Source organism: Oxyura jamaicensis, chromosome 23, assembly GCF_011077185.1.
Source record: "Oxyura jamaicensis isolate SHBP4307 breed ruddy duck chromosome 23, BPBGC_Ojam_1.0, whole genome shotgun sequence".
Lineage (NCBI taxonomy): Eukaryota > Metazoa > Chordata > Aves > Anseriformes > Anatidae > Oxyura > Oxyura jamaicensis.
The window spans coordinates 5,268,170-5,293,364 of record NC_048915.1 but is presented as its reverse complement, the minus strand read 5'-3'; the positions used below and the strand labels follow the sequence as shown (position 1 = coordinate 5,293,364).

The window sequence follows — 25,195 nt, the reverse complement described above, 5'->3', positions numbered from 1 at the left end:
GTCCCAAAATTTATCATTTAGCTAGATAAAATAAATATCTGCTTGTGCTCTTGCCAACCTCACATGACAGGTATGTTCCATCAGGCAGACAGATAGCTGAGACTTGCAGTTCCCCAGGGGGTGATACTATGCATAAAATGCCACAGAATATGAACAATAGGCATAAAATATTAATTTCTTTTCCACAGAAAAAAATAAAAATTTCATCAGACTACCACTCAGGAAACTGGTTAAGATAATGTTAAATAGACTTAAATCACTGCTTGACTTGCCAAAGTACGTTTTCCATCACATATTGCAAAAAAAAGTTTTATGCTTCCAAGAACAGCAGATGACAAAAAAGGATTCACAGAAGTTTAAATAAATAAATAATAGGTATCTGCTTGTGAATCTACAGGACATTGGAGAAATTATTCAACATCAACCAGAAATTGTCAGCTGCAGAGCCCCTGTGGCCCCTCGCGAAGTAGGACTTGGCAGAGACAGGGATGGCAGAGGCATCATCTCCTGACTGCCCGTTACTGTGCATTAATTTATTTCCATGATCTGCCATATTGGCTAGATCATGCAGCTGAAGATATTAATTCCTCTTCTAGGTACCTGCACGTTGAATACCACTGCTATTAGAGGACGCTATTACATGTGCGTGAGGAGAACAAAACCCGCTTTGTTTTACCAAGGCTTATTTTTTAAAGCAGTAAAAACTCCTACAATGACCTCGTTCCTTTAGAAATCAATGAAGAGCTCATGCTCGACTAAATCCTGGTGCTGAACACAACACAGCCTCGCATCAAACCAAACATACTAATCCTCCCTTGCTGCGTGCCAGGAGCCGTATCAGCTCGCAAGGGCTTGGCACGGGCCGAGCATCGGCACCTCGGGCTGAGCCACAGGTTGGTTGCAGGAACGCGGGCAAGTCTCCTCCCAGCGAGGGATGCAGCGAGGGTTACTCCGTGTGCTTTCTGGGGAAGATTAAGAGGTCCATAACACCTGAGCACACATTAAAGTTGCCAAGACAGCAGAATGAGAACCGTGCAAGGGCAAAACCTCCCTCTTAAGAAGTCTGGGTGGATGACCTTAACGTAACCTGGCAGCTTCCAACTGCAGAAACTGTTGACTACTTGAAAGCACTGCCAGAATGTCAAAAGCAGGTTGCACTTTTTAAATTTCATTTTCTTTTAAACCTGCCTTCTGTGTGTTTTGCTGCTACAACAGTTTCTCCTCCCCTTCCAGGTTCAATCTGCATTTCTTCTGCTCAGCCTGACTGATGTGAATTATGTCACCAGAGCTCCACGCTCGCCTATCATTACATATTTCCAAGTGTTTGATCAGATAAAAAACCCTGAAATAGAGTCAGTCTGAAATTAAGCAGACTGTAACAGCGTTCACAGAAAGGCAGATCTTATGAGCCTGCTTTTTTAAGAGGAGCTGAGCCTCTCCCTTGCACATGTTCAGTGCCAGGCCTGAGCCAAGGCACCTGAAGGGCTGCCGCATCGAGGGGCCTCACAGAGGAACCTCGCAGCTTCACTGTTCAAAGCACCAGTGCATGTTACCAGTTTATTATCATTGCTGCTTACAAGTCAGTTCAAAGCTTGGTGCAGTGATTGTAGCTACACAGAAGTCAAATTCACCAGGAAGTGATCAGAATTATCCATAGCTCAGAGGAATTTTCTACCCTTCCGATCAATAAAGCGCCATTAACAACCTATTCCGAGCTCTCCAGTGCTCATAACATTAGAGTCTTGGCACAGCCATGGTAGAGCCTGCAGCCTGTTATAAGATATTCCCACTCAACTGTATGAAACCTTATTTCCATGTGAGTTTACTGGGCAGAGCCTTACAAACTGCTACCTGCAGACCCCGGCCTCACCTGAGCTGCACACCCAAGGAAGGTTGGACGCTCTGCCAGGGGTAGGGGCAGGTCCCAGATGTGCTAGGACTACCACACACACGGCAGTATTTCCCAGTACTATGATACCTATAAACGCCTTAAGGTAAGGAAGGGATCCCATCAAAAATACTCAAGGAGAGCAATGAACGTTAAATTTGTAACTACAACCATAAATGCCCGGTTTACGTTTCAGTTGAGGAAACATCAGACAGCCTGTAGTCAGCCAAGGCTTTACAACCCAAACCAGTTGCATGTTGTCTTAACAGAATGTTCAAATGTGTTAAAAACAAAGAACAACAACAAAAATCCAATTCCAAATCTTCTGAGCAGCAAACACCTTGAACTCAGGGGATGCCAGCAAGCATCAGGTCTCTACCAAAGCCAGCTTGCAGTCCTGCACAGCCTAAGGAAGATGGTTCCTGATAATTTGGCATAGAAAGCTAAATAGTTACTTTTTTGGCAACTTACTAGAATCAGAACTTGCACAAAAAGAAGAAAAGTGCCAAAAGCAAAGTGAGCATTGGCATCACAGAACATACAGAATATATTATTTTGTCCCTTTGGACTTAATTAGTTCAAATTTACAAAGAATGACACCCATAAAGATGTTAAACATTAACAAAACTTCTGTTAACTTGCATCAAAATTAAGTTTAATTGCAAGCTGTTTTATACACGTTCCAGGGTTGCGAAGTTTAATGAGTATTTTATTCTTTTCACAAGACCTCTACTATATGAATTCCATGCTAGAAAACCCGAGTTCCTTAAAAGGTTTAAGAAAAAAAAATAAAAACAACATCTACGATATTGACCTCTAATGAAGACGTCCTCCTACTTTTGTTTTTCTGTTTTTTCTTTTTTCCTGTGGAGCAGTGGGGACAGACACTGATCAGCAATACACAGACCCTACTGCTTAAATATTTCCTGTTTTAAAACTCATTTTACTTTTAGAGATAAAATAATATAGATACTTATGAGCTTTTTCCTTTTTAAACTGGAGATACGGCTCAAATCAGAGTGCATTATCTGGGTTTAAAAAAACAGAAGATTTTTACGAGGAGCTTTGCTCTGCCTGCAAAACCGCACACACCAAGCGAAGCAGACAGAGCTGCCCAAGCTTTTCAGGCTGGATGTTCTTACAGTCAGGAGCCGCTTCCCACAGCGCACCAAACGCAGCCCAGCAACCTTGAAAAGGAACCAGTCAGCCCTTTAAAATACCCATGTTTGGGCTGGGACGAGGCACATGAAATAAAACCCCAGACCTTTGAGCTCTCCCATCCCAGCAGCACATTTCAAGCACAGGGTCCCGCTCCAGGATCGATGGTGTTAACTTATGCTGTTACACTACAAAGTGAGCAACCTTATTTCAAAACTCCTTCATGCCAGCTTCCAGCCCGAAGCACTTTTATTTTTTTCCCTTTTAAGAACAGCTGACTTATCAAAAGCAGGTTTTTCTAACAGAAAACCACAAGCTAAGCCACATTATTATAATTGAAGCAATTAATTACTTTTATGCCTTTCTTTTTAAGAGATCTTTAATGCAGGTAATTCTGACTAAAAGCTCATTTCAACTGCTCCATCATTTAAAGGACGATTATAAAAATTAATTTATAAAGTGCAGAACGAAGACAAAGGGGAAAAAGGAGAGCGAGGACAGATGGGCATCTCCCCGAGCTCCGATCGGGAAGCGTCAAACCACCACTTCCACCTTCAAAGCACGTTGAAGGCAGATCAAATTTTCAGGTCACTGGTGGAAAACAAAGCAGCCCTGCTCACAGTGTGCTGGCATGAAGTGGCCACAGCTCAGCACCGCGCGCACGGAGCCATCCCGGCCAGTGACTGAGCCCTGGTGGCTGCCCACACCCCGGGGCTCTCAGGGCTTTCCTCCCATGGCCACCTGCTCCTGCCCTCAGCACAGAATTCAAAAGGGACCAGAAAAAACATATATAATAAATGAAGCTCGAGCTGATTTAAATGGGAGTGAACTTATTTGTGTTAATTACACTGCAAGGCAATGGCAGGGAAGCAGCTAATCACATTTTGTCTTTTTCAACTTGTACAAGGCAGCAATTGCCCTTTACACAAAACCACATTGGTACAACACGGTAACGGGTCTGGTTTTCCAGAGACTTGGAAAATTCCAGCTTACTGCAGCCAGGAATACAGTCATTACGTGTTAGCTGTTGACAACATTTTGCCTATTACTAATCCTCTGATATTTACTGATGTCCTGGCATCTTCCTGATCTCTGCTATAAATCCAGCCACAAAAGAGGTGCCTGCGAGGAAGAATCAAAACATCCATGTTGTAAACCAGCCAAGACTGTCAAAAACAAACTCAGCTTGAGCTAAAGAGATCATGACCTGCCATGACAAAAGAAAATGCCACCAAGTGGAAGAAGCAAAATATAATCACCACATGAACCCAAAGCACATTATTTCCTTCCACCATCCAGGCTTTGAGAAGACTGATTAGATCTTAGCATACAAGGTATCAGAGACATTAAGAGGAAAGATATTTATATGAAGTGTCTGCTTTTAATAACTAATATTACTAGACTTGCAGTCTATCCTTGAATCGAGAAGCGCGAGACGGGAGATGTATCTGTGCCAAGATCCATCAGCGGCACCATCTCCCGGAGCAGGAAGAAACATGCTGGTTTTTAAAAGCAGAGAAAAAGAGATGCCAAGGTGAAAGAAAACTCGCAGAATTCACTGTTTTGCTCCTACGTCCCATAACTGAAACCACTCACGTTTCTGCCTGTCAGATCACTGAGCTCAGAGCCAGGTTTTGGAGCAGCTCACCAGGGAAGCCCCAAGTCCTTCAAAAGTACGTCTCGCCCCAAGGACGCAGAGCTCAGGCTTACGCTAAGATTCCCAACAGCACTTTGCTGGGTGATACCGTATTAACCAATTCTGAACTGCTATTAGGCCCCTCACTTTAATACTTAGTTTGCAACTCCCTCTCTGCTTAAGAATTCAGGAGTTCCCCTGCGAATAGCTCACTTCCAGAAACATCGCACAGATCTGGAATAGAAAACAGCCTGTGCGCTCTCCTGCTTATCCCATCCATTATTGATCCTTGCCAGGGCATCTTTATCTATTTTTTAAAGCAGCAGCGGCTCAGGCCTGCAATAACCAAACAACAGGACCAGAAGTCAATTTTTTCCACTGCAGGTGAAAGTTTGTTACTCAACAACAAAAGGCCTCCGAGGCCTCTACTACAGCTATTAAATTACAGATGTTTGGCTATGGTAAAAAAGATAAATATATATACACACACATATATATTTCTGTATTCCACTGAATTTTTCAAGATGTATTATAGATATGTCAAGTTATAAATATACATAACTTGACAAATACAATGGGCTAGCTCTGAAAACACACTTTGTAATATTTAACGTGAATAGATCTTCCATTTCTGTGGCTGCAGCACTGGCTGTGGCAACGCTTCATTTAACCTCTCCTGGTGAGAGCAGCTGTAACGAAAAGCATTAGTGCTTCTCTAGTCTTCAAAATGCTGACATTTTCTTCCACTGTCTTCACACCCGCTCTCCATCTCAGAGTCTCTGTCCCTAGGGATGCATGGCGAGGGGTGGCGGAGCTCTCCCTGAACAAAGACCAGACCAGAAGCTTCTAGCAAACTACAGCTCCTTGCTGTTTCTGCGCACAGGGAGAGCTGGACCAGGTGGCCTCCAGAGGTCCCTTCCGACCTCAACCATTCTGTGAACTCATATCAGCCTTAGAATAACCTCAAAACCTTTTGTGATCAATAGCAATATATTTAAAGCTTATGCCAGCCAAATGTTCTATCATCCTAGGTGAAAGAGAGGATAGACCCTGCACCTAAAACACAACAGGGAGCAAGGTGCCGTTGTGCTGGCTCTAGGATAATCAACTACCTTAGAAATAAAAACAACAATGCGAGGAGAAACCCAGAAGTAAAATGATCTGACGTGCTCACAACAGGTTAGAGCCAAGTTCAGTTCTGAGACCTATCCGGTACCTTATCTCAAACCTGCAGTTACAAACCCAAATCCCACCTGCAAATGGGACGAGGTTGGACTAAAGGGCCCGAATGCACAAGCAGTGGAGACAAAGTTGTGGTGATAAGTGATTTGCCACCATGACACAGTAACGGAAATAAATCCCAATGCACTAGAACATCCTTCCTCCCCTGCCTGGCACTTGGTTTGCTGCCAACTTGCTACTTAGTGAGATACTGCTCCAGCTCCTAACGGCAGGCTGACCTCAGAGCGCCTGCTGCCAGGAGCATGCCAGGGCCTCTCACACAATCTGTCCCATTTTTCATGACTCTGGAAGGTGTCGACCCGACACCTGCATCTTGCCAGAGGGCTACGCTGGCTAAGGGGCACACATACTTCACCACGTCACCCCCAGCAGCAAACCTCTCCTAAAGACAACTCTAGGATTTCTTCCCTGCGTTTCATGCATTTCAGTATTTCCAGAGACAAGCGGAAAGATCAGGTAGGACAGGTGTGTGTGACCTCTGAATTGCCAACATAAAAATAAATTACTTCTCCACAGCCTGAGCTTATGGAAAACCACGGAAAACACAATTCTTCCCCAACTTCAATGAATTAACATACAATGCAAATTAAAGGGAGCTGAGCTTAATCACAGTACGTGGGATCCATCACCATCAAACATCCAAAATCAATTTAAGGAGTAATATGAATTAAGCACCAAAATGAATCTGTATCGTTGTGAATTTCACTTAAAGCACGTGACAAAAAGCTACAGAAACTGAACACATGTGAATGAGTTTGCGATTTCCCAAGAGAAGCAGCTGCAGAGAACCTAGGGAAGAAAAACCATACGGCAAAGAACATTTAAAATATATTTTGTGAAACAGGTGACATTTGAAAACTAAGTCCTTACATTCTTTAATACAACTTGTAAATATATGAAAGCTTCTGTGAACAGGTCCACAAAGAAACTGCGGAGGAAAGATCTTTTGAAAGTACTGGAACAGCTGCAGAGGTGTCTCTGCTCTTTCACTTTGAAGCTGTAGATAAGGGCAGGCAGTGTAAAACATGACTTATCAGCTCTGGCAGACAGATTTTGACGTTCAAATCCAATTCCCTCAACATGGTGCATTTCTCTGCAAAGGGAGACCCCTCTGCATACGCACACCTTCAGCCAGCTTAAACAACAACGGTGGAACCTTGCACAGAAAGGGACACGAGTTGGCTTCTGATGAAGAAAAAAGTGAGCCAAAATCACACGCACAGGGCCCCACCACCGGCCCCCAACAAAGAGTAACACAGAAGCATCTCCTGGAAGCACCGTGAGGCAAAGCCAGCCACCTGTCCTACCAGCAGTTGGCCAAATGCTTGCTTAAACTGGGAAAGCTCAACGTCGCACCACAGCAGAGGAGAACTGATGTTTTAAAAAGATGCCCAACCATTTACAGCCTGTGACATCAGCTGCATTTACGTATAGTGCCCTTCCTCTGCCCAGTGCAGGTATTATTCATCAGTTTATAACCTACGTGGCCATTTACATGCTGGCTTACATCCAGGAGGTACTCTTGCAATTGCCACCGTACTTCCCTAGCTTTCAGCCAGCTGCGTTACGCTAACGTGCATGAGCTCTCTCTTTCCAGTACCTCTCCTCAGCTCGCAGTTGGGTGTTTTTGCAAACAAGCTTCTTTCTTTTCTCCCCAGTATGTGCTCACTTTCTGGACAGAAATGGCAAAATCATGTTTAGGAACCTTCACAGATTTTTCCCCACACCTTATCCCTTGAGGTGCAGTCCACACAGCAGCCTTTGCACACAGAGCGCGCTCTCAGCCTCAGAGGGGACCAAACAAAGGTCAAACTAGGATAAAAAAGACAATTAAGAGATAATCAGGGTAATTTTCAGCCTAAAAGCATCTTCTCCCTTGGTTTAAATAGCTAGCCTGAATATTCATGGCATGCTCTCTACTATCTAGCAAATAGAATTAATCATATTAATGCATGGAAAAATAAGATTAGCTCGAGAGGGGTATATGAAATCCAATCATGTCTTATTGAATGAAACATGAGTGGGAGAGGTCACGAGGCCCTTTCCTTGTAGTTTCTCACAAAAGTCACTCTCCCTGCCATGCTCGGGGCAGAAGAGCTGCTCAGAGCACTCACCTCCCCAGCAGACGGGCAGCAAGGAGCAGTGGGATCGGCTGGGTCCGCGTTCGGCCCTGCAGGAGCTTCAGGAAGGTGCTGCTCAAAGGGGCAACCAAGTCCTTCACTGATGAGAGCTAACACAGCCTGCACGTTATTTTTTAATCAGCTCAGCTGCAGTCAAAAGCCTCCTTTCCTTACCAGCAACGTATGCTAAATTACAGAACCTCTTTAAATACCTTCTTACCCTGTGCAGCTTTCTTCCAGAATTTCCCATTCAGTTATTCCTGCACTACAACAGGTCGAGCGGCTTTAGGCCAAGGTGCAATACTACTCCACCAAAACTGCTTTGTACAAAAGAGTATCACTCCTTCAACTTCACTTCAAAACAGCAATCAAGAGGATCACAAATCATTTGCACCCACCAGGGATGCAATCAGCTCCACCTCTCAGCTACCACCAGGAACCAAGTGCTCCCAATACTGCGCCAGCTGTTTCCCATGAGGGAGAAATCAGATCACTGACTGTTCCTGTTCTCCTTATGGCAGCTTCACAGTAAGACAAGGACCAAAGTGAGGTACAGGAAGCTACGAGGCCTGGGCCAGCCCAGTGAGCTGATGTTCACACGCCAGAGGCAGCGAGGGGCCGCCAGCAGCAGCCTCAGCAGGGAGAGCTGCAGGCGTTCCAGACGTTGGCTGCGTGAGCGGGGCTGGTCTGCGGTTTCTTTATGGGCTTTTGTGCACTTCTCCAAAATGTTATCTCCAGAGATTGCACGTTCTAAGAGAAAAGGCTTTTTTGCAAGAAGACTATTTCCCACTGAAGCAATGTTTTAGATAGGACAGCTTTAAAGCCTTCATAGAATTTCCTTCTAATTAAAAGCACCATGAATTCTTTAACAGAAAAAGAATTAACCACACCAGTCAAATAAGGCAATCTATTTCCAGATCCTGATGAAGATGTAACTGACATTTAAATAGGGGCTTTAAAAAGGCACTTCATACACTTTTTTTTTTTCACTCATTCCCACTCCTATGGAAAACATTACCATGGAAGATGAGCAGCTGAGTATTACAGATAAAGCATCCGTTTTTAACTGCCTATTACAACAAGGAAGCTCGATTCATTGCACGGGAAAAGAAAACTTTCACACTTGCATTATCTAGGCTTTAACTAGAAATAAGTTATTTCAAGACAACCGTCTTTAATTCTTCAGCCTCACACGCATGCACGGGGGCAGGATACCGCTTGTCAACTTGCAAATAAAAGCAATTACCGACTGGAAAAAATCAAAAAGGAAGTGGCAACTGTGAGATCCCAATCCTTCTGAAGCAGCCATCAGGCAATCTGTTCTCCAGAATCCCCGCGAAGAGCGGCAGCTGCCCGGGCACAGGCAGGGGGGTTGCGTGGAGAGGGCCGGTTCTGGGCTCCCCAGCGCCAGGCAGCTTCGCTCCGTGCCGCAGCGCCTGCTCCCCTCCTGCAGGCACTGCCCCGGTTCCCGTGCTGGTGGCAGCAGCACTGCCAGGAGAAGCAACAGATGCAGACCCCGCGCTCCAGAGCTGCGGCATGCTGGCAGAAGGAACCCACTGTAGCAAACTGACAACACACCAAGGCCCAATTCACGAGTCCTTTGGAGCCGAAGCCTCTCCGTTGATTTCAGTAGATGTTGGCTGAGGTCTGAGATGAAAATTCATGCTGAAAGCTCTGAGGCAGCTATCTAAGGATCAGAAGCTGCTTTGATATAAAGAAAATACGTTGGTTCATTAGAAGCACACACCGAGAACAGTTTTTACCAACTAACATAATCATCATCTGAAACAGTGACCTTCAAGAACAGGCACTCTAATTTCTTACCAGTAGAGCACAAGATGTGCAAATAGACGAGCCTGGCTAGTGGTACGAGACACCTGGTGTCAAGAGGGAAGCTCAAAGCAGACCTTACACAGGAGATCTTTAATGACTGTTAGAAGCAGATAGACAAGGATGGTAGGGAGGGAAGGGTCAACTGCAGGTAATGATGGGAAATGAAGCCAGCAATAGTCAAGAGCAGCTGCTAAAATATCACGGATATTCTTCTAGCCATTCCTCCCTTGAAATCAACTCTGTAGATATGTAGCATCACGAGAGATACTCTGCAATGTTTTTCCAGAAGACAGTTTAGTGGTGGCCCTGGTAATGAAAAAAATGTTTCCCAGGGGAAATGACAAGGTAAGGTTCAGAGAATGGAAGGGCAGCAGAGGGGCAACATGACAGATGATGCAACCCCCCTAAAATTAGACTTCTGCTCAATAAAAGAGCAATAAAGTCAAGAGGAGGATCACAGCGATGAAAGATAGCATAGACCAAGGCTCTGCATGAACACAGCGATTCAGCACATGCTTGTGTCCTCCTGGTACAAATATACAAGTGAGGCAACTGAGGAGAATTCAGTTTTGAAAGAACAATGAAAGCACTGATTAAAAAAATAAAACTGAGTAGGTGGTATCTGTGAATTTTCAGACTCATTTATTTTTCTTCTTAAACATCTGAATTTTCAAGCGTGTAGCCACATTCAGTAAGAGTTCAGAAATAAAGAGACATAATTAAGTTCAAGAGGGAAATGCACCATGGTGGACTGTAATTGAGAAGAGTAAGGCCCAGCCCTGGTTGTCCAGAGGAAAAGGATGAGCAACCACAGCAGTTTCCATTCCCAAGTTACGGTGTCATTTCTATAGGTCGGGCTAAGCAGGATCAAAACTTGGGAGAGGAAAACCAGGACCCAGGTCAAATGAAGCAGTAATTTAGAAACAAATTGGTCTCCCAGGTCAACATGCAGCTTCTCAGTGTGATACTATGAGGTGCCCTACCAGCTAAGGCTCCATTTCAGCCAAGCTCATGTAAAATGATGAAGTAAAGTGAGGTTAGAGGCCAAGGGGGTCGCAGGCAGGAGGCAACTGCTGCACTAGGAGATGATACGAGGCTGGGTTCTGACCTCTCCCATACCATCATTCCTCCTATCCGAAAGGCATCCCACCATGATCTGGCAGAAGGCACTGAGCACCTTTCCCAGCTACAGCCCAGGCCCCCAGCTGGGATTCTCAGTCTACCAAATACAGTCACCAGATGCAACACCGCTACAAAACATATGAAAAGCTTCTTTATTAAAGAAATCGTCTACATCTCAAAGTAGATTTCCCATCTGAAGATTAGAACCATCTAATGAACCTTCAAAACATGCCAGACAGACTGTCATACTCAGACAAATGAGATACTTGTTAGTTTCGTCTCATGGAACTAATTCATTTGGCAGGAGCAGAGGTTTCTAAGTAGTTTCATCAGTGGAACAAATAGCCGTGGAGTGCCAAGTAACACTGCTCTGGGGTGGAAAGGGCATCACTAGCTGCCTATCTGGTCAGCAGACAGGCTGGAGCCTACAGTGTCCCCCTTCTGCTTCCTCCCACTTAATCACTACAGCAAAAGGGAAAGGATGGCAAATGTTAGAATGTTTGTATATTTCTGCAACTTCCAGAATCCCTAGTCTAGAAGAAGTGTTGTGTATGGCTCCACACAGCCTGAGAACAAGGCTTCCACCTTTTGTCTCATCTTGCAGGCTTCAGCTGTGTTGGAGTAACTGCCCAGGCCTCCTTTGCTATATACTTGCGTTTTACGCAGCCAGACGTACACTTGATCTCGATACATATGTATGTTTACATGAATTGAAGTCGGATTAGTAGTTATTTCCTACACCGCCACCCCTTTGAAGGCAATAGCAGCCCAATGCTTTAACACCACCCAGTGGGATGCTCACCACTGAGCAAAGCTTTGAGGCAGGTGCCACGAAACCTCCGCAACCAGCAGATGAATTTCATTCATCCTTTCGGGCCTCTCAGCTAGAATGAGGAGAAGAGAACCCCAGTCTTGAAGATGAGACGAAGCCTGGGGACAGTGACAGGAGGAAGCCCCCCACAGGCTCTCCTGAAAGCCCACGCTGGCAGAGCCAGCCCTCCTCCCCAGCCCGCAGACCCAGCGCCGTCCTCCCTCACCTGAGGCCTTTTTTCACACTGCTACTTTTTTCCCCTCCTGCTCTCTGCTCAGTGCAATTTTATTTCTCACCTGTCAAAACCCAGGCCCAAGGTCCCATGACAGAAGCTGCAGTAGCAGTTTTAAGAGCTGTGAACTCAGCCCGTTGCTCCGCTTGACATGAGGATACTTAGACCCACAAAGCCCTTTCCTTTTCAAGGCCCATGGACGGAGGGACCTGTGTCCAGGGCCCAAAGGAGTACCAGGACCCCAGCCATGGGACTGCTGACGGCAGGGACAAGGGAACCGGGCTCCTAGGGGAGCACCACAGCATCTGTCTTTGGAGAGGAGAGGGTGAACGACAGCGCAGGAGAGTCGTGGTAAGAGCAGGCCGCACGTGCTGAGCTAGCACTCCTGTAAATACCATCATTATCCCATAGCTTGAAAATAGATATGAATTATACCCGAGATGAAATTTAATTTTGTTTATTTGTGTACATCTCTGGACCAGATTAAAACTATTTATAATGCTTAGGAAATGAAATATTTAGCTGCAAGACACTTCAATAGAATGGCTTGTTAGGCTGCAAGTCTATCTGCTGTATTACCAATAATTAAAACTAGGTCTTCATAGAGGGGGAAAAAAAGGTTTTCAGCTATATTTTCAAGCTGAATCGTATCAACATGTTTAAAGACGAGATATGAGCTCAATTTATTCCCCCTATGGGCAAAAATTATTAAAAATGGGAAAAATGAGTCATCTGAATTTAATTATCAGGCTCTGAGTTGTGAAGGCCAGCTTTGAAAAATGAAATTTAAAATAAGACACTTTGTAATTCTGCTTATGGGACTGAAAAGTTTACTTCAAGAATACTAAATCAGGTCCCTTTGAATTGACTGGTGTGTTTATCTTGCCTGTGTGTATTTCACGATGCTATAAAAATGCAGGATGAATCTTGAAAAGTACGAACAGCTTCACCTGCATGAAGCCCGTGTTTGTGTGGCCTGTTTCACTCATCAGTGCACTGCATCTCGCCTGGCCTGCTCCACCAGCCAATTCAAACAAGAGTCCACTGCTGTTACAGCTCAGAGTTCATCCAGCTCCCTGGGAGAATGCATTTGAAGGAAGGGGATCATTAAAGATGCAGCACGTTGGTGCTTAGGGCAGAGGCAAGGCAATACACGCGACAAGGTCCCAAAACTGGTGTTTGTAATACTTCCTCCTGTAAAATAGTTCCTAATTCTCATTTTTAGAAGAGCTGGTAGTTTTTTTTGTTTTAGTTCCCCCCACCCCATGTACACTATTGGAAGTCATAGGGCTTAATTTTCTAAGACACGTCTGCAGTTTTTAAATTTCTAGCACTGTGTATTTATGGGTAGTTTATTAATTTTTTCCAGCAGGTTCCCTCTGACAGGCATTGTTTCATTTTTGATATGACAAGACACAGTGCTGCACTGGCAACACCTCCAGGCTGAATAATGTTTCTTAACTAGTTACATACATCTTTACCACATACCACAGATGACTGATCCTCCCTGCAGTACATAATGGCTAAAAAGTAATGGTGCCCGGAAACATTAATGCATCCTAATAAAAACATTTTTTTCCCCCTCATGAAACACCAACATCTCATTTTCAAAGGGGTCCTGGGAACAGTAAAGAATGAGTACGTAGTAAATGGTAAGTTCCCTCCTTAATACATCCTGAACATTCAAATCCTATTCCTCCATAATTGTCAGGCGAGTATAAATTATTGAAATGAATGTTATTTGTGGTAGTGACAGAATCTTCATAAATAATCATAATTTAACTTCCTGCTGATAATCCCAGGCAACACCTAATTATTTCAAATGCTTAATTCTCCCCTTCCAGAGGGGTGCTGGGTCTAAGATTACTCTCTTCCATTTGCTCTTCGTTAGGACTTTTAACTGTTGGCTGCAGTAACAGCGCAGAAGATGGTAGTGTCCGGACCAACTAGAGACAGAGGTGTCCTTTGCTAAGCAACAGAAGCAGCGTGCCAAATTCCCTCTGTGAGCCCTCACTTCAGATTTCATAGCACTGATCATTTGGACAGCTCTTGTATATTGGAAAAAAAATCAGTGCAGCATTTATTATACATAAAAGCAGTATTTCTGAAAGCAATGTTCAAGCAAACTTAATGGTATGCAAGGGTATTGAAATTCCACACACAGACTCATGTCTGAAGAACCAACTGATCTGCAGAAACATTTGCTACAGGTTCATTAACAGCAAAGTTAACTTGTCAGTAGCATATTTAGCAATAATCAGAAAACAATTCAGTAAAAACAAGATTGGAGCATGGCAATGTTTAAGTAGGACTTCTTAGGTGTGGATTTTGCGGTGCCCTTTTAAAATTAATTTCTTACATCTTTTAACCAGCTACACTGTGAAAACTTGCTGCAGAGAATGATTTAAAGCAGAAAACAGTCAACAAAGTTTACCAAGCAAATTAAAGGCATCCTTGTGAGTTTTATCAGACGGCAGCAGCTAGAACCTGTAACTGGGAATCATCCCCATTCAAGCACAAACTCTGTTCACTCAGAACATCCTATCTAAGTTTGGATCTCTGCATACTAAAAAGAAGGTGCTACGGTATGACAATACAGACAACAATGAAGCATGACCAGAAGCTTACCAGAGTGAAGATCCCTCTGTTCCAGCAACTTCTAAAACATCATATCCATCTTCCAGTTGAAAATCCATGAAAACCAGGGCAATAGTGTCTCCAGGTTCAGCGAGAATAGTCCACGTGCAGTCTGCGTTATTGCCGTACTCCAAAGGAAAATGAGGGCTTGAGATAATTCCGCTCTGTCCCCTTAAAGTCCCTCCACAAGCATCATCAGCTGCAAACAGATAATGCAAGTTATGAGATTTTGCTGGAATGCACAAAGTAGTATGTCAAAAAAAGAAACAAGCCCAAAGCAAACCTTTGCAAGCGCCAGTGTTTTTGTCGTGGGTTAGGACCTTTATTTGCTTGTTTGGAATATTATTTGTACTCTACACTCTGAATAAAATAAAGCTGGTTGGTAACATCCTCTCCCTTCCTGCTGTTCGGTTATTTTTGTTGTTTCTGAGATTTCAAGCAGCAACATTGAGTGGTATGAACCAATGGTCAAATGGGATGGCAAAAATGGCAGAAGTCAAACAAGCAGCAGCCTACAAAGCCTAGCATGAGATAGCAGAAATTGGCATGGACTGGAAACATCTAACCCAACTCCTAAAGCTTTGGATCCTTACTGAGCACTGCTCCAGTGGGTCCTGGAGGACCAGGCTGTGCAGGATAAACCTCACAGTTGTCTGCTGATTTGCACACCACCACTGCTTTGGGGAGCAATACAGCATTCTGTAGAACAGCACCTTTGCACAGCATTTTTCAAGGGCAAGGGCAGCCCTCCAGCTTGCTGTAAGACAACTATCTCAACTGATCAAAAGCCTATTTAAAAATGTTTTCCATGTAACTGATAAAATTCTGGATATTACCCACGTAACGAAATACTTCACAGATTGATAAGAAAATCTTTGCACTGAAAATTTAGGTACATCTTTTTTGAGGGGATTTCAGAGAAGCACTTTTTTTTTTTTTTTTTTTTTTTTTAACTAAACAGCATTAAGAGACGAAGATATTGAGGGATGCAAAATCCCATTAGATCAGCCAGTCTGTCTCCTTGCAAATGCCAGCTTATTCCCCACCATATACTTACTGGTGATTTGTTGAGTCTAATTTTAAACACCCAAGTGACAGAGCTTCTACCACTTCCCTGGGGAAGCAGTTCTCAGCCTAACGCGACTCGCTGTCAGGACACTATTTTCTCATACGCTGTTGCCTAAGTTTTTTTGTTCCATCCCTCACTCCTAATTGGGCTCCTAGGAGGTATTTTCTGCAGCTTTCCTCCCATCCACGTAGCTGGCAAAGCAGGAAGAAAACCACCAAGAACTCAAAGACTGAGAAGGGTTTTACAGACATGAAAGCTTTTCTATCACAGCAGGGAGGTGGTTTTAAAGAGTTTCCAGCTCAACTCACATACGTATCAGCACCTTCATCAGCAACAGAAACATCCCCAGGGGCTGGGGCAACAGGACTTGAGAGTACAAGCACTGTATTTAATAGAAATGTAATAGAAAGGAGTAGAATATCCTCCACACCTTCCTTATGTGTCTTGGTTTCTGTTTTCTTAAGGAAATGGATATTGCTACCAAAGTCAGAGTGCTAAAGACTGAACCATTTGTTCAGAAACCAAGCAGTGACATTTCCTGTTTACATACCAATCTTGTTTGCTGCAGGTACTTTCATTTTTACAGCCTAAATTTCATCAGCAGGAGCTATTAGAGCAATTAAAGGAGGGGGATCTGAAGAAAACATGGGCACGAAGATAAAGGAAACCAAGAATTAATTTGACTAGTATCAGGGCAGCTCCCTGCTCTCCCACCTACAGCATCAGCCTGGAGTTTATTTGGAACATTGCTAGGAAAAGCCTGTTAACCTTACAACACGCGTTACAGAGCAGCGTTTCAATGCTTTAGTCAAGGAGCTTGGGGCTTTACAGTATAAACACTTCTTTTTATTACCAGCTATTAAAAAGCCCTTCCAAACCACAATTTAGTACAGGTGAGAACGTGGAGAGAGGGGGGGGGGGGGGGGGGTGTGTGTGTGCGTGCGTGTGTGAAGTGCAACGGGACATCAGCACCTGCGGAAAGGGCAGAACTCTGCTCAGGGGGATCGCCCAGCAGTGAGACCTTTCCAGCCTTGTGGCATCAGTGGGCTCTGTCAGCAGGGCTGGAAATTGCAGCCTCCACCTCCTGAAACTTGAAAGGCAACGTGAAACAAACCTCCCATACATGCCAGCTTCTCTTTCTCATGGCCATCTGCTATCCCAGTGCAGCCAGCCAACGAACCAGCAGAAGGCACGGGCAGACACACGCTTTCCAGTGACATGGGGAGGCCCCAGGCCGTTAACCCCGTTTGTGTGGCACTGACACTGCGTGCTGCACCAGCACCTCTAACCCCACTGGGATCGTGGTTCCTTGCAACTGCTTCTGTGCGCACCCAGAGAACTGAAGTAGCCACTTTATTCCTGAGACATTTACCCCACCAGGGCAGTTATTGCCAACATCATGTGCTGGGTTAACCCTTGGTGCCTTGCTGCTATCGCCCCAGGCACCGTTCAAATACCTTCGCAAACAAGAGCGTGCACCACTACCACCTGCAAGCAGTCCAGCCTCTGTGAGCACCATGCTCCCAAGCGCACTAGTGCTGCTGGCCAAACACTTGTTGCTCACTACAATCCTGCATTCTCACAGCTGAGGTCTACAGAGAATCCTCAAACACACACACCTAAGTGCAAAAGCAACAAGGATTTGGAAGGATCTATTCCCAAGGGCAAGTTTTTAGCCACATTTACTGCCGGGGTCTGACATCGATACATAGAGGATATTCCTGTGTAGAAGGAGGGATGCAGGGAGGAATAGAGAATATGCTAAAGAAACTTGACTCAATGCTATGAGAGAAGCTTGTAGAGCTTGTTACTGCTAAAACATGTTCTACAATCTTCTAAAAATCTTCTTGAACAGCCATTCAATTATTTTGGGCACGGTGCAGTCTAAGCAGCTGTTTGAGTTATAAGAAGACAGACCACTTTTAATGAGATTATGCATATTTGATACGCTCAAAATGTAGCTTTGCAAATGTTCTCAACTTTTCAGCTGCCTTACTGAATTTTTACTCAGCCGCCTACCAGAATCATGAACCTATCAGTTCTACTTAAATTCAGCAAACAATCTGGGCAAGACTTCTCTCCACATGCATGAAAGTGCTTCACAAAACAGACGTGAGTATTCTTTTGGAGCTTCAATTGCACCATCACCATCACCTTACTTGAAATTAACTGATCCAGGTGAAGGTTGTTCCTTCTGTGGCTACAGCATTCCAGGTCTACTGGGGTTTTGCCTCCAGCATACCAACTGTCAAGATAAAAATAAAGCTAGACTTGTTGGATTCAGCTTAAGGCCCCATTTAGATTAAGTAACTAGGCCTCGTTTCATTCTGTGATTACAAAACAACTGTGTAGGATGTGTGTAAAAACATACAAGGTGCAAAGAGGAAACCACTCCACGTAATACCCTGACACATTATAGATGGGATAAATGTCAGCTCAGTCCAGAGTTTGGAGTCTGACCCAGCCTCACCGAGGACTTCCAGTCCTTGGGGCGAGTTTCCAAGTTGCACATGGTCTACGAGGCACAGCCAAGCTGGGCAGCCGGAGCTGCCACCCAGTTCCACGCGCTACCGCTTTGCGGATCAGCATGGAGATGCCGTTCACTGCTGCTTTGGTGCTCCCAGGATGAGATCACGGCAGTTTTAATCCTTCCTGCCACATAAGCAAGGACTGTAATTCACCAGAGCAGAGCCTGTGCTGAGTGAATTTATAGTCTCTTTTAGCTCGGAGTCTGAGAATCAATTTTGATATAACTGCTTTCAAAACCACTGGCGAGCTGCAGCACTAGCTACTTCCACTGGTCTCTGCAAGGAAGTGCTTCATCAAGCCATTCTTTCTGCATCTGGGATTCCTCCCTACTTTCCTTTCTCATTAAGATTACACTTAGCCTTTATAAAAACAGTACCTCTAAGCTGAGAGATGGGTAAGGGTAGTGCAGACTACTCATGAAGGAAGAGCAGCTGAGCCACAGCACTCCTTCAAAGCACTGCTATCCTGGCACAGCCAAGTCCCAGCTTCTCAAACACATTCATTTCTTATTCTTCTCTACCATGCATTTCTTTGCATCTTTGATCACGTCAATGCACGAAGACTGGAAAGAAGACAAAGCTACCACTATATAAAAAAGGATGTAACAAAGAGGAAGACAAGAACAAAGATGAGCACAAAGGAACCAGAAGAAGGTACAGATTAGCATGGTAGAAACCTGCGTGCCGATTTCTGCACTTGTCTTCTACCTCTGCCCTCATATTGGGGAAGGAGAAGAAGAAAATGGCCATCCCCACACTGGACATTGTCCTTTGCAGTGACATTAGACAAGTCTATTCCCAAGATAGCTGCTCCCGAGATTGTAGCACCTGCTCAGCTAGAGGGCATCTTTCATCTTGAATTGTCTGACTCTGACCCAGCAGCATGACCTATCTCCAGCTTACATCAGAAAGTGGAACACTGTGAGAATGCATTCAACAGACTTGCAGACTTGCAGACCAAAGCTTCCAGTGAGCCAATATTGATAGAATTAATTATAAGCTATATAAGTCACAACCATCTTTTCTCTCTCTCAGAATATATATATATATATATATATATGTACACACACACACGCACACTCCTCTTCAGCAAACAGTTTTGGAAGCATTATCATCCCTGCACAAGAAGGTAAACTCACTTAAGGTAGAAGGAGTGCTCTGCGCAGATGGTTTTCAAATTCAGCCAGTCCCCTTGCAGATTGTCTTTGCTACTTTCTACCTTCCTAAAACAAGATACAATAAGACTTTCCAGTTCCTGCCTCCAAAAAAATGCCTTGGAAGTTTTACTGTTAGTCTTGAAGCAGCGGGGCCAAATCTATTAAAAAGGAGCGGTACCTCCAGGAGCCTGCAGGCACGTTGCTACACAAGTGTACCTGAACAAGGAAACATTTTTCTGTAATCGCAGCAATTCACACAGCACTGTTGCAAGTACCATAGAATTTAATAGTCCTTCGTTCTGAAGTACATCAGATGCCTCCATCATCACTGCTGCATTCAAGATTGGACCAGTGGTGTCAAAATTAAAAGAGTTTGGCAGGGCAAGACAAAAATGTAAAGATGGTCTTTATTCCATCTGCAGTGGGGATCACAAAAATTACAGTCATGCCAACTTTCATGTTTCAGTACTTTAGCACCTGTTGGGGGCAGAAGTTAATCCTTCCCTTATTGGAAACGACTACACAAATGCCTGGATAATAGCAGGGCAAGTGTCCTTCCTTTGGAGGAAGGCTATATGAGAAAAACTCTGTCAGACCGGAGGAAACACTGGTCCATTCATGCACAGAATCTCTTATCTTCTAAGAAGGCTATTGCTTGGTGTGCTCTCAAAGCTGAATTTTACCGAATGTTCTCCCTTCACACACTTCCTAATTTTCTTTTTAAAACCTGTTTTTTTTGCTTGTTTGTTTTTTTAAGGTTTCAAGTGAGTCCTGATATAAGGGAAAAGCAAAGACTCATAACTGATTGTGCTCAAATGGCAATGACAGTTGTCCCTCTGCACTAGCTGCCTGGGTGCATAGCCACTCCTTCAGTGTTACAATGCCCTTGGCTCCGAAACAGCAGGTAAGTGTATGAGAAATGTACTAAGCAGCACACTTTACTGCTGTGTAACTCATTCAAGAAAGCATTAAAAACACACCAAGCAAACAATATTTGTTCATTTTAAACTCAAGATTTATGCTACAGCTTAGAACTGCTAATTGATTGCACAGGCAGAGTCAATAAAAAGAATCAATATAAGATGCTCTGCAGAAGTACACAAGGAATTGAGGGGAAAAGACTTCAAAGCAGCAGCGACTGTTTTGGTAAAACAACACAGACACTTGTATATTTACGGACTCTCTAGTCCCTCATGGCTCCAGAGGATTAGCAAGCAGCTCTATTCTGATCAAGGAACCAAAGCTGGCCTACCCAAACAGGCCTGCACCTTTCCGAACAAAGGAGGGATTTTACCTCCTACACAGTATCCCCCATCTGAGGCTGCAGGCCCCACTGCCAGCATCCCACAGCCCAGCAGCACTCTGCACAGATTTGCTTTTCTTTACAGACAAAAGAGCAGCATCACCGTGGGAACTGCAGCAAGGGAAGCGAGCTTGACATGGATGGGAGGAAGCAGAAAAGCCAGCTTAAATGTTCTCGTATTTGATCTAACAAAAATGCATGGCCTTAAAAAGGTGCCTTGTCTTGATGGATAATATGCCTACTTTTCCTTTTTTCCTCCCCTTTAGACAAAGAAATTGGAGTTAAAGCAGCTGTGCAACATTTTTGAGTACTTTGAGCACTTCATAACCTTCCCATTAGTCACCCAAAACCTGGCAGCTTTAGGGAATCCAATAAAAAGAAACCTCAATATTAAATACATCATGTTTAGTTTTCAAGTCTTTTAAATCAAACTTACAGCCCATGAAGTTTTTCCCAACCCCAAATTGCTCATTGGATCCTGTTTCATTGTGGCTCGTTCCAGATGAAGAGAGGACACTTTACCTCTGCAGAAGGGAAGAGGAAAATCCCAGGAGGCACCGTTTTCCGAACTGGCGTGACACGTGAGCAACGCGTGTCCTTCCAGAAAGAAGCCTGGATTACAGCTGTATCTCACTTTGTCCCCGATGCTGAACGTCGTCCCTTGCTGAATGCCGTTCTGCAGCCTTCCTGGGTTCCCACACGTATGACTTGGTAGAACTGCCAAAGAAAGATGCTTCTGGTTAGGGACAGTGTATTATCGTATAACAGAGCTGGCAGGTGAGGAATCCAGAACAGCTCACCCCAAAGGAAATTTAATCACTAAAAATGTAAGAGCAAATAACCATAATACACACCATACTGAAACTGCATCCGAATTCATTAGGCCAGTTACGATTAACATTTAAGTACCATTTCTACTGAGTGTGTACATAAATATAAATATATATACGTGTGTGTGTGTGTAAAAGGAAGCACAACCAGTCCCGAGCAACTGAGTCGTAAACAAGATCCACTTTTTCCTGACCCATTTTTACAGTTTCTAAACCAAAGCATTCCTCTTTCCTGAGCCCCCCTTTGCAGTTCTAGTAATTTGACATGACTACAATCGATCAAGACCCAGAGATTAGGTTGTGTAAAACAATGACAGACCTTCAGCAGACACCTCAAAGGCCCCTGCAACGTAAACAGGGTTGCGTTACACCTCAGAACCAAACAGAAGACAGCAAAACCTGCAATGAGCAACTCTTGCCTGGACAAAAGTGCTGCAGAATCTCAGCCCGCAAGGATTTATACTTCCCTGCACTGCACGTTTAATCTGGCTTTCACACAAAGGCATCAAACCAGACTCTGAGCAATGCAGATAGACCCAACTCTACTGAGGGCAAAACTGAGTTAACTGAAGGTTGCAACCAAAAGAACATGGGTATTTTATTACAAAATGAAGAAGTTGCAGCTGAAGTGCTACTATATTCTTAATCAATGCCTCTGTACAGAAGCTTCAGAGAGCTTAAATAAAACTCTACAGGCTCCCATAAACCACTCCAAGAAGATCCACTCAAATCCGTTTTAGAGCCCAATATAAAACCAAATGAAGGCAACCACAAGGCTGACAATGTCTTAATCAAATTTGAATCACGCCTCGTGCAGCATCTTCTATTACAGGGTTTTTGGTTTGCTTTTAGTTCTCGTTGCCATAGTCTGTTATCAATAGGTAATAAATTATATTAATGTCCCTTACGCTGGGCCTATTTTGCTTCTGACAGTAACGGGCGAGTAATCTCCCTGTGGTTATCTCAACCCATAAGCTGATTCTCATCATCATTTCTTCCCCTGGCCTTTTGATGGGGAGCAAGAGCACAGCATGGTGGAGCTTAGCTACCTACCAGTGGGAAACCACCGCACTCAAACATCAGAGGAAGGAAAACATGGTCATTTGGAGCTGAGTGATGGTTTACCATAGGAAACAATTTTGTCGGGGGAATGAACAAAAACAGATGCATTCTGATGAGCAGAGGGAGGTTTAATCTGCAGCTCTGCCAAGGAAAAGAGGAAGATTAAAGGGAAAATGATATGCTAACGTACACAGCACACAGCAGAATAAAATACAACCACAACTGTGCGTAAGCACGTGAAATGAAGCACAGCTCCGCAACACTAACCAACGCAAAACCACCGCCTCCCTGTCCTGCCACGGGACAGCATTTCGGGATCAGGAGCTGCTGTTTCTCTGCTCTGCCTCCAGCACAGACCCGGCTGCCTCTGATCCGAGCCCAGGTACCTTTGGAGGGTTCTCTGCAGCAGGATGGGGACAGTACGCCCCACAGGGAGGAAAATTAAAAACTAACCTGTAATGAATATAGAATTAGCCTTCCTGCCTCCAGACATACCATCCTGCTTCCCAGTTAATCTGGAAGTGGGTTAACGGCAACCTTAAACTTGATTAATTTTAACGGCATGTACATCTGGACTCCACTCCTGCTCTGTTTCAGTTTCTTCGGTTTTCCTGGTGCGACTGCGAGCTCTTGCAGCACGCCTGTGTGCGGAGGAGCCCCTTGTAGGGCCTGCAGCCAGAAGAGCACATCCAGCACCCTGAGAGCTGGGCTTTAGTGGCCCCATGCCACAGCATAGTGTGGGGTCATACACAAATGCTGGCAGATGGGATTTCCACCCTTTGCTCCTTCCCCCAAAATACTGCTCCCATCCTCCCACAGAGCACCCGGAGCTCGGTGCCTATATGTTCGGCAACAACTTCCATGTCAAAATATTAATGACCATGCAGATTTTGTAATCGTGGGGGGGTGCTATCAAATACATCAGACGGGCTGAGAAGCCGCACAGAACTAATGTTTCATTTTCTGTAATGATACTCAAAACCCCAATTTAATTAAATTACCAATGTCACTTTAAAAAAAAAAATGAACCCAACTCCTGCTTTTATGCTTCCTTCCTTTAAAATTAATGGCTAGAACTTTGCTATAAATAAAAATCCATCATTTTTAAAAGTCACTCTCTAACACTAGCTGCTCTCTAGTTAATGAACTGTGAAGAATCAGACAACCCCGACCTGCATCGTATCTTAAAATCATACTTGAAAAACAGGATCTCATTTAAAAATTCTGCTTCATTTGGCTGCCTTAACTAATATTGTGTTACGGGACGGACGGCACACATGCTTTTAGGGGGAGGAAACATTAACTCCTTGACTGCTTTGGGTTCGATGCAGTTGCTGAATAAGCTGGTGAGCACTTTTTAAAATTTATTTTAGAAAACACTAATGCACATCTGCAGAAGACAAACACTTCAGCTGCTGCATTGTGAACCAAAAAAGCTGCTTCCCAAGAGGCTGCTTCCAGAGCCAGGTTCAGCAGGAGCAGCAGACCCAGCTGCCCACGCAGGATGGGCAGTCACACCCTGCAATCATTCTGGCCGGCCCCAAACCTGAGCTGACGAAGTTCACCTTCTCCTACAGACGAAAGGAGAAGAGTCAAAGGACACGTCCTTGCTTCCTGAGAAAGCCCAGCTTCATGAAGCCCCCACAGCAGACCACCAGGTCCAAGAGCTCGGGGTCGCCCTCGGGAGCCCCGCAGGCGCTTTGCTCGGCAGGAAGGTGGTGCCTTCGTTTCACTGCTCAGCCCGACACCCTGAGCCGCTGCCGCCACCGCCTTCACGGCGATGGATTTGTGATTCTACTCCAACATTCCTTAGAAGAGATAATATTATTGCTCATACTTGGCTGCCTCTAACAGCCAGACTCTGATTGCTTGAGAGATTAATAGAACTGTATTATTTACATCAGATGTCGCACAGAATAATATTATTAAAGCTTTGTCTTACCCATTTACCAATTCCACTGTAGATTAGTAGCATGGATTTTTTTTTTTACTCCCCATAAAAGCTTTGTTCCTGGCAATCAACATAATATTTTCCAGTGATTGTATGGAAATGAATGCAGCCACAGACCAGATTGGTAGAGATGAATAGGAGGTCCTGTTAGTCATTTTCCAGCAAAGTATTTCTTTCCATGATGAATATAGAACAGTTTATTTTATTTGTCTTGATTTGAACAGCTGCCAAACCGTTATCTTATTTTATGATAGAGGAAAGGAAATAGGATTATTCTGCTGCAGTTGCACCTGAAGAGCTCCTCAACGTACCTCAAACAGCACCGTGCACATAAACTGTGCTGGAGACCACACTCCCTAAGGGGACACAGCAGATGAACCACGGTCGTGGTGTTAATAGCCAGCACAGGCCCAAACAGAAGCAGGCCCTCACTCAATCCCACAGTTCGGTGAGAATTGCAGCTACAGCTGCCACATGAAGTAGGATGACAGGAGAGCAAGACAACAGCATCCCTCCAGCACGGGACTATAATGCATGTAGACATGGGGAACATCAGCCAGGACCGATGTCCAAAACCTAGATAGAAAGATCTCTCCTACTTTCTGCAATTCTCAGC

At 44.3% G+C, this 25,195-nt stretch overlaps 1 protein-coding gene across 9 annotated transcripts in view; it reads right to left on the bottom strand.

Moving 5' to 3' along the window:
- CSMD2 (CUB and Sushi multiple domains 2) overlaps positions 1–25,195 on the bottom strand; it is a 333,924-nt gene that overhangs the window by 196,814 nt on the left and 111,915 nt on the right. For all 9 annotated transcript variants that reach the window (XM_035345331.1, XM_035345329.1, XM_035345327.1 and 6 more), the window contains 2 exons: positions 21,259–21,453; positions 14,671–14,878 (listed from right to left, as the gene is read on the bottom strand). In XM_035345331.1, the coding sequence (XP_035201222.1) occupies positions 14,671–14,878; positions 21,259–21,453 (403 nt within the window). The remainder of the gene's footprint in view (positions 1–14,670; positions 14,879–21,258; positions 21,454–25,195) is intronic.